The following is a 17,300-nucleotide window of genomic DNA, read 5'->3' as shown; positions in this document are numbered from 1 at the left end:
TTGACCCCAAGTATTTAAACTCATCCACCTTCGCCACCTCTACTCCTTGCATCCTCACCATTCTTCTATCCTCCCTCTCATTCACAAACATATATTCTGTCTTAGTCCTGCTGACCTTCATTCCTCTTCTCTCTAGAGCATCTCTCCATCTCTCCAGGGCCTCCTCCACCTGTTCCCTACTCTTACTACAAATCACAATGTCATTTGCAAATATCATAGTCCATGGGGACTCCTGTCTGTTTTCATCTGTCAACCTGTCCATCACCACTGCAAATAAGAAAGGGCTCAGAGCTGGTCCTTGATGTAACCCCACCTCCACCTTAAACGCTTCCATCACTCCCACCGCAGACCTCACCGCTGTCACACTACCCTCGTACATATCCCGTACCACTCTTACATACTTCTCTGACACTCCTGACTTCCTCATACAATACCACAACTCCTCTCTAGGCACCCTGTCATATGCATTCTCTAAGTCTATAAAAACACAATGCAACTCCTTCTGACATTCTCTGTACTTCTCCATCAACACTCTCAGAGCAAACATTGCATCTTTAGTGCTCTTTCCTGGCATGAAACCAAACTGCTGTTCACTAATCATCACGTCCCTTCTTAATCAAGTTTCCACTACTCTTTCCCATAACTTCATGCTGTGACTGATCAATTTAATTCCTCTGTAGTTACTACAGCTCTGCACATCACCCTTATTCTTAAAAATCGGTACCAAAACACATTTTCTCCATTCCTCAGGCATCCACTCACTTTCTAAGATTTCATTAAACAATCTGGTTCAAAACTCCACTGCCATTTCACCTAAACACCTCCATGCTTCCACAGGTATGTCATCTGGGCCAACAGCCTTTCCATTCTTCATTCTCTTCATAGCTATTCTTACTTCCTCCTTGCTAATCCATTGTACTTCATGATTCACTATCCACACATCATCCAACCTTCTCTCTCTCTCATTCTCTTCATTCATCAACCCCTCAAAATACTCTTTCCATCTGCTCAACACACTCTCCTCACTTGTGAGTGTGTTCCCCTCATTATTCTTTATCACCTTTACCTGCTGTACATCTTTCCTAGCTCAGTCCCTCTGTCTAGCCAAACAGTACAGGTCCTTTTCTCCCCCCTTAGTATCCAACCTTTCATACAACTCTTCATATGCTTTATCCTTAGCCTTCGCCACCTCTCTGTTTGCCATGCACCTCATCTCCTTATAGTCCGGTCTACTTTCTTCATCTCTCTGACAATCCCACTTCTTCTTTGCCAACCTCTTTGCCTGTATACTCTTCTGTACTTCCTCATTCCACCACCATGTCTCCTTGTCGTCCTTCCTCTGTCCCGATGTGATACCAAGCACCTTTCTAGCCATCTCCTTTACTAGTTCTGCTGGAGTTACCCAGCTATTTGGTAACTCTTCACTGCCACCAAGTGCCTGTCTTAACTCATCCCTGAACTCCACCTCACAATTACCCTTTTTCAATTTCCACCATTTTATCCTTGGTGCTGCCCTCACACTCCTCCTCTTCTTGATCACCAAAGCCATCCTACAAACCACCATCCCATGCTGCCTAACTACACTTTCTCTGGACACCACTTTACAGTCTCCAGTCTCCTTCAAACTGGCCCTCCTACATAAGATATAATCCACCTAAATCATAAAAACTATGTAGACCATTTTAGTGTCTTTGTCTCCCTTTTCAAAATCATGGAAGGTACTGAGAGGTCAGCTGTGCTTTACATATAAAGCTTCAACAAATCCTAAGCTGTCAGACTTGTTACACATTCGCAGGTCCAATGGTATCAAACACCTCCTCAAGAGATCTCAATCTTTTAGCAAAATAAATAGAACATGTTGGAGGGATAGGTACAGGTCACAAAGAATGCCACTTTTATGGAACAGTCTTTCACTCCACATAAAGCAAAATACTTTTCTTGCTCTATTCAAATGCAGTTTAAATGAATGGATGGTTAACTGCAAATTCACCCCTGATTTAGCACCTCTGTCCCTCACTGATAGGGGCAACATGTAAATGTCCCAACATATTCTTGCCATGTTCATCGTTGGGTTAATTATACTCAAAATGTAATGAGCAAAAATACCATGGGAATATAGGGCTACACTTTTTAAGATCTTCACAGATCAACAGCCTACTATGTACCTAAAAAACTATAAAGAAGATGGTTCAGGCTCCTGGAGGGTGGAGGAGTGAAGAGAGAACAGGTAAATGGATTATATGCACAGCCATGGCTGCAATATATGATGAATGGGGTGTTAAAAGGGGTTTCATTTTTTTAAGGGCAATATAACAGAGACACCCAATTTCCACATTGCTGCTTCTCTTATTTTTTAGAAGCCATAAGTATTAATAGTGGTAATAATAATAGGATTGCAAGTATATTGGCAGTGGGTTTATAGGAAAAATAAAATGTCTATATCAAGATGACATTTTGTTGATGTTAAGTGAAAACAACAATAAGGGTTATTTATTTATTTTTATTTAAATAAAAATAAAAAATAAAAGGGTTATCTGTGAGATGTTATTATCTGAGAATATGAACTAGCTCTTTGCAAGCAGAATACTAGGAAATCCCAAATGCCACTACATTGCTATCCAGATGGGCTCATGTTATGGCTGAAAAGGGTCTGTTGACCAGCCCACCTACCTGTTTATCAAATGGCAATAAGTAATGTGATGATGAAAATTTGGAGTTTTATCAGAATGGGTGGTTTGTTAAAGCTGGTAGACAGGAAGAGGCAAGATAACCATACTGGAATTAGAAGTGGTGATGGCAAAACATATCAGGAAAATAAAAAATAGTAAACAGAAGAGAAAGAGTAGTACATTTGTGTGGCAGTTCTTAAAGCATTGGCTGTTACAATTTAAGGAGGGAAAAAGAGACAAATCAAGCTAGAGATGGGATTTATGAGTTTTGGAAGAATAGTTTGGTTCTCTTGGCACAATTGTTTTAGATAAAGGCATTAAAAGAGCTGGAGTGCTATGTTAAGAGACTATGAGTAGGGGAGAGTTAGTATGGCACAATATGACTGACACATATTATCACTAGGGAGATATCAGAGAATAGCTGGGAAAATGGATATGAGAAAAGGAAGGGGGCAGGCAATCTGATGTCAGAAGGACTGTGCATAACTTGAATAGGCATTTAATGCCCAGTATATCAAACTATACTTAAATAATACTGACCCCATCTAGAAAGGAATGTTGAAACAATTAAAAAAAAATGCAGAATGACTGGACTATGCTTGCTGGTGTGTGGTAAAATAAATGTCAGTCACAGTATTAGGTGCACTTTGATAGGTAGGTTAAAAATAGGCGTTTTGCACTCCTGAAAAGATAAAGAAGGAAGTGGGATGGGGCTTTAGAAAAAAATGGAAAACTGTGGAAAGAAAATGAATACTGAGACTCACATAGTATATGTTCATGTCCTAAGCCATAAAAGTTCTAAGAAGAAATGGGTGCTGGGAAAGAATGTCCACGTTATGTAAGGTGTTCATGTTGGTAGGTATACTAGGGAAAGTGGAGATGACGGAGAGAGAAATGGTCTGCATTTGGTAAGGCTTATCAACCTAGCAGGAGTTAAGCAAACTAAAAGAAGATAAAAGTCATGAAGATTAGCTATTTTCTATTGAAAATGAAACAGGAACATGAAAAACACAGAGACTAAGAGAATGTGGTGAAATCTGGAAGAAAGTTACTCTAGTGAAGATAGGCAGTAAAGGAAAAGAAAGTCTGGAAAGAGTCAGCAGAAACAGAAAGATAAAAGCAAAAAAAAAAAAAATTGAGCATATATGGTATATCATACCAGTAGGGTAAGTAGAGCACCGTGCTGCTCAGTGACATTCTGTTACTATCACTTATCATACCAGTAGGGTGAGTAGAGCACCGTGCTGCTCAGTGACATTCTGTTACTATCACTTATCATACCAGTAGGGTGAGTAGAGCACCGTGCTGCTCAGTGACATTCTGTTACTATCACTTATCAGACCAGTAGGGTGAGTAGAGCACCGTGCTGCTCAGTGACATTCTGTTACTATCACTTATCATACCAGTAGGGTGAGTAGAGCACCGTGCAGCTCAGTGACATTCTGTTACTATCACTTATCATACCAGTAGGGTGAGTAGAGCACCGTGCTGCTCAGTGACATTCTGTTACTATCACTTATCATACCAGTAGGGTGAGTAGAGCACCGTGCTGCTCAGTGACATTCTGTTACTATCACTTATCATACCAGTAGGGTGAGTAGAGCACCGTGCTGCTCAGTGACATTCTGTTACTATCACTTATCATACCAGTAGGGTGAGTAGAGCACCGTGCTGCTCAGTGACATTCTGTTACTATCACTTATCATACCAGTAGGGTGAGTAGAGCACCGTGCTGCTCAGTGACATTCTGTTACTATCACTTATCATACCAGTAGGGTGAGTAGAGCACCGTGCTGCTCAGTGACATTCTGTTACTATCACTTATCATACCAGTAGGGTGAGTAGAGCACCGTGCTGCTCAGTGACATTCTGTTACTATCACTTATCATACCAGTAGGGTGAGTAGAGCACCGTGCTGCTCAGTGACATTCTGTTACTATCACTTATCATACCAGTAGGGTGAGTAGAGCACCGTGCTGCTCAGTGACATTCTGTTACTATCACTTATCATACCAGTAGGGTGAGTAGAGCACCGTGCTGCACAGTGACATTCTGTTACTATCACTTATCATACCAGTAGGGTGAGTAGAGCACCGTGCTGCTCAGTGACATTCTGTTACTATCACTTATCATACCAGTAGGGTGAGTAGAGCACCGTGCTGCTCAGTGACATTCTGTTACTATCACTTATCATACCAGTAGGGTGAGTAGAGCACCGTGCTGCTCAGTGACATTCTGTTACTATCACTTATCATACCAGTAGGGTGAGTAGAGCACCGTGCTGCTCAGTGACATTCTGTTACTATCACTTATCATACCAGTAGGGTGAGTAGAGCACCGTGCTGCTCAGTGACATTCTGTTACTATCACTTATCATACCAGTAGGGTGAGTAGAGCACCGTGCTGCTCAGTGACATTCTGTTACTATCACTTATCATACCAGTAGGGTGAGTAGAGCACCGTGCTGCTCAGTGACATTCTGTTACTATCACTTATCATACCAGTAGGGTGAGTAGAGCACCGTGCTGTTCAGTGACATTCTGTTACTATCACTTATCATACCAGTAGGGTGGGTAGAGCACCGTGCTGCTCAGTGACATTCTGTTACTATCACTTATCATACCAGTAGGGTGAGTAGAGCACCGTGCTGCTCAGTGACATTCTGTTACTATCACTTATCATACCAGTAGGGTGAGTAGAGCACCGTGCTGCTCAGTGACATTCTGTTACTATCACTTATCATACCAGTAGGGTGAGTAGAGCACCGTGCTGCTCAGTGACATTCTGTTACTATCACTTATCATACCAGTAGGGTGAGTAGAGCACCGTGCTGCTCAGTGACATTCTGTTACTATCACTTATCATACCAGTAGGGTAGGGTGAGTAGAGCACCGTGCTGCTCAGTGACATTCTGTTACTATCACTTATCATACCAGTAGGGTGAGTAGAGCACCGTGCTGCTCAGTGACATTCTGTTACTATCACTTATCATACCAGTAGGGTGAGTAGAGCACCGTGCTGCTCAGTGACATTCTGTTACTATCACTTATCATACCAGTAGGGTGAGTAGAGCACCGTGCTGCTCAGTGACATTCTGTTACTATCACTTATCATACCAGTAGGGTGAGTAGAGCACCGTGCTGCTCAGTGACATTCTGTTACTATCACTTATCATACCAGTAGGGTGAGTAGAGCACCGTGCTGCTCAGTGACATTCTGTTACTATCACTTATCATACCAGTAGGGTGAGTAGAGCACCGTGCTGCTCAGTGACATTCTGTTACTATCACTTATCATACCAGTAGGGTGAGTAGAGCACCGTGCTGCTCAGTGACATTCTGTTACTATCACTTATCATACCAGTAGGGTGAGTAGAGCACCGTGCTGCTCAGTGACATTCTGTTACTATCACTTATCATACCAGTAGGGTGAGTAGAGCACCGTGCTGCTCAGTGACATTCTGTTACTATCACTTATCATACCAGTAGGGTGAGTAGAGCACCGTGCTGCTCAGTGACATTCTGTTACTATCACTTATCATACCAGTAGGGTGAGTAGAGCACCGTGCTGCTCAGTGACATTCTGTTACTATCACTTATCATACCAGTAGGGTGAGTAGAGCACCGTGCTGCTCAGTGACATTCTGTTACTATCACTTATCATACCAGTAGGGTGAGTAGAGCACCGTGCTGCTCAGTGACATTCTGTTACTATCACTTATCATACCAGTAGGGTGAGTAGAGCACCGTGCTGCTCAGTGACATTCTGTTACTATCACTTATCATACCAGTAGGGTGAGTAGAGCACCGTGCTGCTCAGTGACATTCTGTTACTATCACTTATCATACCAGTAGGGTGAGTAGAGCACCGTGCTGCTCAGTGACATTCTGTTACTATCACTTATCATACCAGTAGGGTGAGTAGAGCACCGTGCTGCTCAGTGACATTCTGTTACTATCACTTATCATACCAGTAGGGTGAGTAGAGCACCGTGCTGCTCAGTGACATTCTGTTACTATCACTTATCATACCAGTAGGGTGAGTAGAGCACCGTGCTGCTCAGTGACATTCTGTTACTATCACTTATCATACCAGTAGGGTGAGTAGAGCACCGTGCTGCTCAGTGACATTCTGTTACTATCACTTATCATACCAGTAGGGTGAGTAGAGCACCGTGCTGCTCAGTGACATTCTGTTACTATCACTTATCATACCAGTAGGGTGAGTAGAGCACCGTGCTGCTCAGTGACATTCTGTTACTATCACTTATCATACCAGTAGGGTGAGTAGAGCACCGTGCTGCTCAGTGACATTCTGTTACTATCACTTATCATACCAGTAGGGTGAGTAGAGCACCGTGCTGCTCAGTGACATTCTGTTACTATCACTTATCATACCAGTAGGGTGAGTAGAGCACCGTGCTGCTCAGTGACATTCTGTTACTATCACTTATCATACCAGTAGGGTGAGTAGAGCACCGTGCTGCTCAGTGACATTCTGTTACTATCACTTATCATACCAGTAGGGTGAGTAGAGCACCGTGCTGCTCAGTGACATTCTGTTACTATCACTTATCATACCAGTAGGGTGAGTAGAGCACCGTGCTGCTCAGTGACATTCTGTTACTATCACTTATCATACCAGTAGGGTGAGTAGAGCACCGTGCTGCTCAGTGACATTCTGTTACTATCACTTATCATACCAGTAGGGTGAGTAGAGCACCGTGCTGCTCAGTGACATTCTGTTACTATCACTTATCATACCAGTAGGGTGAGTAGAGCACCGTGCTGCTCAGTGACATTCTGTTACTATCACTTATCATACCAGTAGGGTGAGTAGAGCACCCGTGCTGCTCAGTGACATTCTGTTACTATCACTTATCATACCAGTAGGGTGAGTAGAGCACCGTGCTGCTCAGTGACATTCTGTTACTATCACTTATCATACCAGTAGGGTGAGTAGAGCACCGTGCTGCTCAGTGACATTCTGTTACTATCACTTATCATACCAGTAGGGTGAGTAGAGCACCGTGCTGCTCAGTGACATTCTGTTACTATCACTTATCATACCAGTAGGGTGAGTAGAGCACCGTGCTGCTCAGTGACATTCTGTTACTATCACTTATCATACCAGTAGGGTGAGTAGAGCACCGTGCTGCTCAGTGACATTCTGTTACTATCACTTATCATACCAGTAGGGTGAGTAGAGCACCGTGCTGCTCAGTGACATTCTGTTACTATCACTTATCATACCAGTAGGGTGAGTAGAGCACCGTGCTGCTCAGTGACATTCTGTTACTATCACTTATCATACCAGTAGGGTGAGTAGAGCACCGTGCTGCTCAGTGACATTCTGTTACTATCACTTATCATACCAGTAGGGTGAGTAGAGCACCGTGCTGCTCAGTGACATTCTGTTACTATCACTTATCATACCAGTAGGGTGAGTAGAGCACCGTGCTGCTCAGTGACATTCTGTTACTATCACTTATCATACCAGTAGGGTGAGTAGAGCACCGTGCTGCTCAGTGACATTCTGTTACTATCACTTATCATACCAGTAGGGGTGAGTAGAGCACCGTGCTGCTCAGTGACATTCTGTTACTATCACTTATCATACCAGTAGGGTGAGTAGAGCACCGTGCTGCTCAGTGACATTCTGTTACTATCACTTATCATACCAGTAGGGTGAGTAGAGCACCGTGCTGCTCAGTGACATTCTGTTAGTTACTATCACTTATCATACCAGTAGGGTGAGTAGAGCACCCTGCTGCTCAGTGACATTCTGTTACTATCACTTATCATACCAGTAGGGTGAGTAGAGCACCGTGCTGCTCAGTGACATTCTGTTACTATCACTTATCATACCAGTAGGGTGAGTAGAGCACCATGCCGCTCAGTGACATTCTGTTACTATCACTTATCATACCAGTAGGGTGAGTAGAGCACCGTGCTGCTCAGTGACATTCTGTTACTATCACTTATCATACCAGTAGGGTGAGTAGAGCACCGTGCTGCTCAGTGACATTCTGTTACTATCACTTATCATACCAGTAGGGTGAGTAGAGCACCGTGCTGCTCAGTGACATTCTGTTACTATCACTTACCATACCAGCAGGGTGAGTAGAGCACCGTGCTGCTCAGTGACATTCTGTTACTATCACTTATCATACCAGTAGGGTGAGTAGAGCACCGTGCTGCTCAGTGACATTCTGTTACTATCACTTATCATACCAGTAGGGTGAGTAGAGCACCGTGCTGCTCAGTGACATTCTGTTACTATCACTTATCATACCAGCAGGGTGAGTAGAGCACCGTGCTGCTCAGTGACATTCTGTTACTATCACTTATCATACCAGTAGGGTGAGTAGAGCACCGTGCTGCTCAGTGACATTCTGTTACTATCACTTATCATACCAGTAGGGTGAGTAGAGCACCGTGCTGCTCAGTGACATTCTGTTACTATCACTTATCATACCAGTAGGGTGAGTAGAGCACCCTGCTGCTCAGTGACATTCTGTTACTATCACTTATCATACCAGTAGGGTGAGTAGAGCACCGTGCTGCTCAGTGACATTCTGTTACTATCACTTATCATACCAGTAGGGTGAGTAGAGCACCGTGCTGCTCAGTGACATTCTGTTACTATCACTTATCATACCAGTAGGGTGAGTAGAGCACCGTGCTGCTCAGTGACATTCTGTTACTATCACTTATCATACCAGTAGGGTGAGTAGAGCACCGTGCTGCTCAGTGACATTCTGTTACTATCACTTATCATACCAGTAGGGTGAGTAGAGCACCGTGCTGCTCAGTGACATTCTGTTACTATCACTTATCATACCAGTAGGGTGAGTAGAGCACCGTGCTGCTCAGTGACATTCTGTTACTATCACTTATCATACCAGTAGGGTGAGTGGAGCACCGTGCTGCTCAGTGACATTCTGTTACTATCACTTATCAAACCAGTAGGGTGGGTAGAGCACCGTGCTGTTCAGTGACATTCTGTTACTATCACTTATCATACCAGTAGGGTGAGTAGAGCACCGTGCTGCTCAGTGACATTCTGTTACTATCACTTATCATACCAGTAGGGTGAGTAGAGCACTGTGCTGCTCAGTGACATTCTGTTACTATCACTTATCATACCAGTAGGGTGAGTAGAGCACCGTGCTGCTCAGTGACATTCTTTTACTATCACGGAGATACCAGTAGGGTGAAAAGAGCACCGTGCTGCTCAGTGACATTCTGTTACTATCACTTATCATACCGGTAGGGTGAGTAGAGCACCGTGCTGCTCAGTGACATTCTGTTACTATCACTTACCATACCAGCAGGGTGAGTTGAGCACCGTGCTGCTCAGTGACATTCTGTTACTATCACTTATCATACCAGTAGGGTGAGTAGAGCACCGTGCTGCTCAGTGACATTCTGTTACTATCACTTATCATACCAGTAGGGTGAGTAGAGCACTGTGCAGCTCAGTGACATTCTGTTACTATCACTTATCATACCAGTAGGGTGAGTAGAGCACCGTGCTGCTCAGTGACATTCTCTTACTATCACTTATCATACCAGTAGGGTGAGTAGAGCACCGTGCTGCTCAGTGACATTCTGTTACTATCACTTATCATACCAGTAGGGTGAGTAGAGCACCATGCTGCTCAGTGTCATTCTGTTACTATCACTTATCATACCAGTAGGGTGAGTAGAGCACCGTGCTGCTCAGTGACATTCTGTTACTATCACTTATCATACCAGTAGGGTGAGTAGAGCACCGTGCTGCTCAGTGACATTCTGTTACTATCACTTATCATACCAGAAGGGTGAGTAGAGCACCGTGCTGCTCAGTGACATTCTGTTACTATCACTTATCATACCAGTAGGGTGAGTAGAGCACCGTGCTGCTCAGTGACATTCTGTTACTATCACTTATCATACCAGTAGGGTGAGTAGAGCACCGTGCTGCTCAGTGACATTCTGTTACTATCACTTATCATACCAGTAGGGTGAGTAGAGCACCGTGCTGCTCAGTGACATTCTGTTACTATCACTTATCATACCAGTAGGGTGAGTAGAGCACCGTGCTGCTCAGTGACATTCTGTTACTATCACTTATCATACCAGTAAGGTGAGTAGAGCACCGTGCTGCTCAGTGACATTCTGTTACTATCACTTATCATACCAGTAGGGTGAGTAGAGCACCGTGCTGCTCAGTTACATTCCGTTACTATCACTTATCATACTAGTAGGGTGAGTAGAGCACCGTGCTGCTCAGTGACATTCTGTTACTATCACTTATCATACCAGTAGGGTGAGTAGAGCACCGTGCTGCTCAGTGACATTCTGTTACTATCACTTATCATACCAGTAGGGTGAGTAGAGCACCGTGCTGCTCAGTGACATTCTGTTACTATCACTTATCATACCAGTAGGGTGAGTAGAGCACTGTGCTGCTCAGTGACATTCTGTTACTATCACTTATCATACCAGCAGGGTGAGTAGAGCACCGTGCTGCTCAGTGACATTCTGTTACTATCACTTATCATACCAGCAGGGTGAGTAGAGCACCGTGCTGCTCAGTGACATTCTGTTACTATCACTTATCATACCAGTAGGGTGAGTAGAGCACCGTGCTGCTCAGTGACATTCTGTTACTATCACTTATCATACCAGTAGGGTGAGTAGAGCACCCTGCTGCTCAGTGACATTCTGTTACTATCACTTATCATACCAGTGGGGTGAGTAGAGCACCGTGCTGCTCAGTGACATTCTGTTACTATCACTTATCATACCAGTAGGGTGAGTAGAGCACCGTGCTGCTCAGTGACATTCTGTAACTATCACTTATCATACCAGTATGGTGAGTAGAGCACCGTGCTGCTCAGTGACATTCTGTTACTATCACTTATCATACCAGAAGGGTGAGTAGAGCACCGTGCTGCTCAGTGACATTCTGTTACTATCACTTATCATACCAGTAGTGTGAGTAGAGCACCGTGCTGCTCAGTGACATTCTGTTACTATCACTTATCATACCAGTAGGGTGAGTTAGGCACCGTGCTGCTCATTGACATTCTGTTACTATCACTTATCATACCAGTAGGGTGAGTAGAGCACCGTGCTGCTCAGTGACATTCTGTTACTATCACTTATCATACCAGTAGGGTGAGTAGAGCACCGTGCTGCTCAGTGACATTTTGTTACTATCACTTATCATACCAGTAGGATGAGTAGAGCACCGTGCTGCTCAGTGACATTCTGTTACTATCACTTATCATACCAGTAGGGTGAGTAGAGCACCGTGCTGCTCAGTGACATTCTGTTACTATCACTTATCATACCAGTAGGGTGAGTAGAGCACCGTGCTGCTCAGTGACATTCTGTTACTATCACTTATCATACCAGTAGGGTGAGTAGAGCACCGTGCTGCTCAGTGACATTCTGTTACTATCACTTATCATACCAGTAGGGTGAGTAGAGCACCGTGCTGCTCAGTGACATTCTGTTACTATCACTTATCATACCAGTAGGGTGAGTAGAGCACCGTGCTGCTCAGTGACATTCTGTTACTATCACTTATCATACCAGTAGGGTGAGTAGAGCACCGTGCTGCTCAGTGACATTCTGTTACTATCACTTATCATACCAGTAGGGTGAGTAGAGCACCGTGCTGCTCAGTGACATTCTGTTACTATCACTTATCATACCAGTAGGGTGAGTAGAGCACCGTGCTGCTCAGTGACATTCTGTTACTATCACTTATCATACTAGTAGGGTGAGTAGAGCACCGTGCTGCTCAGTGACATTCTGTTACTATCACTTATCATAGCAGTAGGGTGAGTAGAGCACCGTGCTGCTCAGTGACATTCTGTTACTATCACTTATCATACCAGTAGGGTGAGTAGAGCCCCGTGCTGCTCAGTGACATTCTGTTACTATCACTTATCATACCAGTAGGGTGAGTAGAGCACCGTGCTGCTCAGTGACATTCTGTTACTATCACTTATCATACCAGTAGGGTGAGTAGAGCACCGTGCTGCTCAGTGACATTCTGTTACTATCACTTATCATACCAGTAGGGTGAGTAGAGCACCGTGCTGCTCAGTGACATTCTGTTACTATCACTTATCATACCAGTAGGGTGAGTAGAGCACCGTGCTGTTCAGTGACATTCTGTTACTATCACTTATCATACCAGAAGGCTGAGTAGAGTACCGTGCTGCTCAGTGACATTCTGTTACTATCACTTATCATACCAGTAGGGTGAGTAGAGCACCGTGCTGCTCAGTGACATTCTGTTACTATCACTTATCATACCAGTAGGGTGAGTAGAGCACCGTGCTGCTCAGTGACATTCTGTTACTATCACTTATCATACCAGTAGGGTGAGTAGAGCACCGTGCTGCTCAGTGACATTCTGTTACTATCACTTATCATACCAGTAGGGTGAGTAGAGCACCGTGCTGCTCAGTGACATTCTTTTACTATCACGGAGATACCAGTAGGGTGAATAGAGCACCGTGCTGCTCAGTGACATTCTGTTACTATCACTTATCATACCAGCAGGGTGAGTAGAGCACCGTGCTGCTCAGTGACATTCTGTTACTATCACTTATCATACCCGTAGGGTGAGTAGAGCACCGTGCTGCTCAGTGACATTCTGTTACTATAACTTATCATACCAGTAGGGTGAGTAGAGCACCGTGCTGCTCAGTAACATTCTGTTACTATCACTTATCATACCAGTAGGGTGAGTAGAGCACCGTGCTGCTCAGTGACATTCTGTTACTATCACTTATCATACCAGTAGGGTGAGTAGAGCACCGTGCTGCTCAGTGACATTCTCTTAATATCACTTATCATACCAGTAGGGTGAGTAGAGCACCGTGCTGCTCAGTGACATTCTGTTACTATCACTTATCATACCAGTAGGGTGAGTAGAGCACCGTGCTGCTCAGTGACATTCTGTTACTATCACTTATCATACCAGTAGGGTGCGTTGAGCACCGTGCTGCTCAGTGACATTCTGTTACTATCACTTATCATACCAGAAGGGTGAGTAGAGCACCGTGATGCTCAGTGACATTCTCTTACTATCTCTTATCATACCAGTGGGGTGAGTAGAGCACCGTGCTGCTCAGTGACATTCTGTTTTTATCACTGAGATGCCAGTGCCATTATTACAGTACATTTTATGGCAGATCTGCTATTTGTTTGAGATGCATCAAGTTCACAAAATTAAATGCAGTTAGATTTAGGCAAGTTGCACTGCATTATTGTGGGTGCTTGTTAAAATATCAAGAACCATAACAGTGATCCTCGGGCAAACAGAACTGAGAATGTGAATGTGCGGGAGGGTATATACTAAATCTTAAGGTTGTTGTATCTCATGCCATTCCCCTAAAGCAATTCTAAGGTTAGTACATATACCTAGCTGTGGTGAAGGGGAGACCAGCTCTCAAATGGGGAGGGGGGAGAGTCTAAGGACCCTGCAAAAAGACTTTAAAGCTTAACAATTAGTTTCGAATGTTGACATTTTAGCTGCAATTCATAAACATCTTACAAACTGACTGTGCACATGATTTGAGATGAACTTGTTATATCCAGTTTAATAGCCAAATGTGTATTGTAGTTTGGCAATTAGGAAAACACTTACTTTGACATAATCATATCGGCAAACACCCCCTGACTGTCCTTCCAAGGCAAAGCTGCTGAAGGTGAAATTTATGTTCTTGTTCATGGGCACAACAATGTTCCACACACACTGAAGGTTCTTATCATATCTGCCATCATTATTTGAATCAGGAGTGACAAATGTTCCAGTGTTGCCAGTCAGGTAACCTCCACAGCCTTGATTTGGTCCTGTTCCCAAAGAAAATAAGAAGTTAAGCTCATATACCTTTGACTTTGATTCAGTCTGGTGTATTTTCTCAAGTTTGACAAATGCTAATGCAAAGTAACATGAATACTGTATAAGAGATGTTTAGACTAATTTTGCCAGGAAACAAATTACACTTTAAGCCAAAACTGTATTCACAAATTGTAAAATTTAGCAGGCACAATTAGGAAATTTAGAAATCATCAAAATAAAACTCAAAAATGTGTAACCCCAACCTACTAATACAGTTCTCTATACATTACATTTAAATAGATAAATATATTAAAATAAACTCATTGATATATTGTGTCAACATGCAGTTTAAGTAATATAATTTATTTTTTGTCTGGCAACTGTAAAAATTACTTTTAACACATTGCTATAAGTAGTTAATGTTATAGTTTCTGCATAAAATATCAGTAAAACAATCTGCTAAGTTTCTGCTATCTCCTTTTACTAGATGCTGTTGTACAGCCCAGACCACCCACTCCATTAACAGTACCACTTATTCAGTGCACTAGTGAGAGATTAACACTTCAGAACTAGAGATTTCTGAAGTCAACCTTTTTACTTCATATGATTTATACTTTTCCTCTCTGCCCACTGGTAGTAACTGTACACATAGCAAGGTTCTTACACATATATCCTTCTTAGTTTGCACTCCAAACAGTTATTTAGTATACAGATGGCAGATGTATGCTTAGTAACCAAAGTAATCTAATTTAAGATTTAGACAGAATTAGATGAGCAATGCTGATACTCTACTTAAGAGCTCAGAGAAATAACAGTGGATACTGCTAGTGCTTCGGCTGCAGAACAAATGTAAAAATGCAATAAAATGAGAATCTGTGCATTGATGGCAAACATGCATATAGAAAATTCTTTCCTTTAATACATTCAGTGCATAATTCACACTGCATTTCTGCACACAGAAATAATAACACTATTATGCACGTTAATAATCTCTCCTCTGTCTACTAAACATCATAATAGTCATATCATTTCCTCTCCACTGTCTCTTAAACATTGTAATAGTTCTAGAGCGTATAAGGTTGCAGTGCACTGCTCATATGTTTCATACAAATCCATCATCTACATTTTTTTCCAGTTACAAAAGCCATTTCTTATATTTAACTTACTATTGAAAGTATTCTTACTTTATCATACCTTAGTAATACTAGTTTACCTTATTTAACTGTTAGCAGCTAAACACTCAATAATGTGTTTACTTGATTATAGGTAAAGTTCAAATTTATATATTCCAAGCTGAAAATAAAATCATCAAAATAAGCACAGGAATGCAATATTTGATAATGCACCCTTTCATACTTATATTATTATTTTTCAATGTATTTCAGAAACCAGGTAATCCATGTACAAACATACTTTGCAAGCCATCAGTGCAGTTAACAAGCAGCCTTTCAATATAAACTCGTAGCCTCACAATATAAATAGCCCAGATAGACCTACTGATTATTTTACTGTTTCATCTAATCAGTGATGCCAAACAAGGTTAGGAACTGAAATGTTAAATCAATAAGCACATGCCAGAGCACTGCAAACCTCTGCAATGCTTAGCCCTCTTCCAAAAAAAGCTAAAAGTTTAACCATTCTCTGTGTCAGTACAACAAAAACAATTGGTGGTATTAACCCTGATCTGGTACACATAAATCTCAAGTTATTCCTCTCAAAACTATAAAGCCATCTAAGGGTTTTGAACATATAACATTCAAGCTGGGAGTGTAAACAGAAAGTGGGATGAACTAGAAATGTCAATCAAGGAAGCCAACTGTGAATTGGCAAAGCTTAACACCTGCAACTGTGACTTTTATTAGAAGCGACTATACCTTAACCTGGGACAACATACCTGGAAATACCTTCGGCGACATTCTTCTTTTCTTAATTAAAAATAAACTAATTCTTCAAGTCCTTAAGAAAACATAGTGCATCAAATCATGAAAATACTCCACAGTGGTAACTTTACATCACCTTCAGCAGTTACACAAAATTAAATAAAGTAGTACATTCCTACCCTAACAAACACAAATATATTTGAAGAATCTATGCATTATATACTAAAGATAGATCAAAGAGTGGATTTAATTTAGTGGGTGACTTCAATTCCAAATTTCTAGATGCAAACAAACCACACTTGAACATAACTGATAGTGCCACTCTTAAAAATATCTGGACTTTCTACACTCCAGGGCCATAGGCATATTACAAACATTGTTCTTCCTAAAACGTTAACAAAAAAGCTGATTAATGATCAGATAAAGGAACACATTGATGATTGCAGCGTGTTACATGATCCCCAACATGGTTTCAGGAAAGGTCATAGTACTATAACTTATACACCCACACACACACACACATATATATATATATATGTATATATATATATATATATATATATATATATATATATACACATGGGCCTACTGCTTTTGGTCGAATTACATTTGGTCGAAAATGATCTCAGGCAGCCCACTTCACCAAAAATGCATTTCACTGAAAACCCATTTGGTTGAATTCCATTTTGTCGAAAATGGAATATAGCTCCTGCCTCATTGCAGAGCGACCCTGCAGTGAGAATATAAAGTAAAGGGGGGTATGGGGGGCACAGCCCCCCACATTGGGGGTTGTGGGGGGGTGTAGCCCCTGACATAATTGCAGTGTATGAACTATTATATACATGTCTATCCATTAAAAATACATTGAAAAATATAACATCAGTAAAAACTAGTTGCA

At 42.3% G+C, this 17,300-nt stretch overlaps 1 protein-coding gene across 1 annotated transcript in view; it reads right to left on the bottom strand.

Annotated features, from left to right (window-relative positions):
- The window catches only part of LOC122792709 (cubilin-like), a 3,134,001-nt gene that overhangs the window by 203,296 nt on the left and 2,913,405 nt on the right, over window positions 1-17,300 (bottom strand). Inside the window, exon 61 of the mRNA XM_044060295.1 lies at window positions 14,328-14,533. Within this exon, the coding sequence (XP_043916230.1) occupies window positions 14,328-14,533 (206 nt within the window). The remainder of the gene's footprint in view (window positions 1-14,327; window positions 14,534-17,300) is intronic.

Source organism: Protopterus annectens, chromosome 2.part0 (assembly GCF_019279795.1).
Source record: "Protopterus annectens isolate FY-2018-M chromosome 2.part0, PAN1.0, whole genome shotgun sequence".
NCBI lineage: Eukaryota > Metazoa > Chordata > Ceratodontiformes > Protopteridae > Protopterus > Protopterus annectens.
The sequence above is the reverse complement of the archived record's forward strand: the minus strand, read 5'-3'. Positions and strand labels throughout refer to the sequence as shown.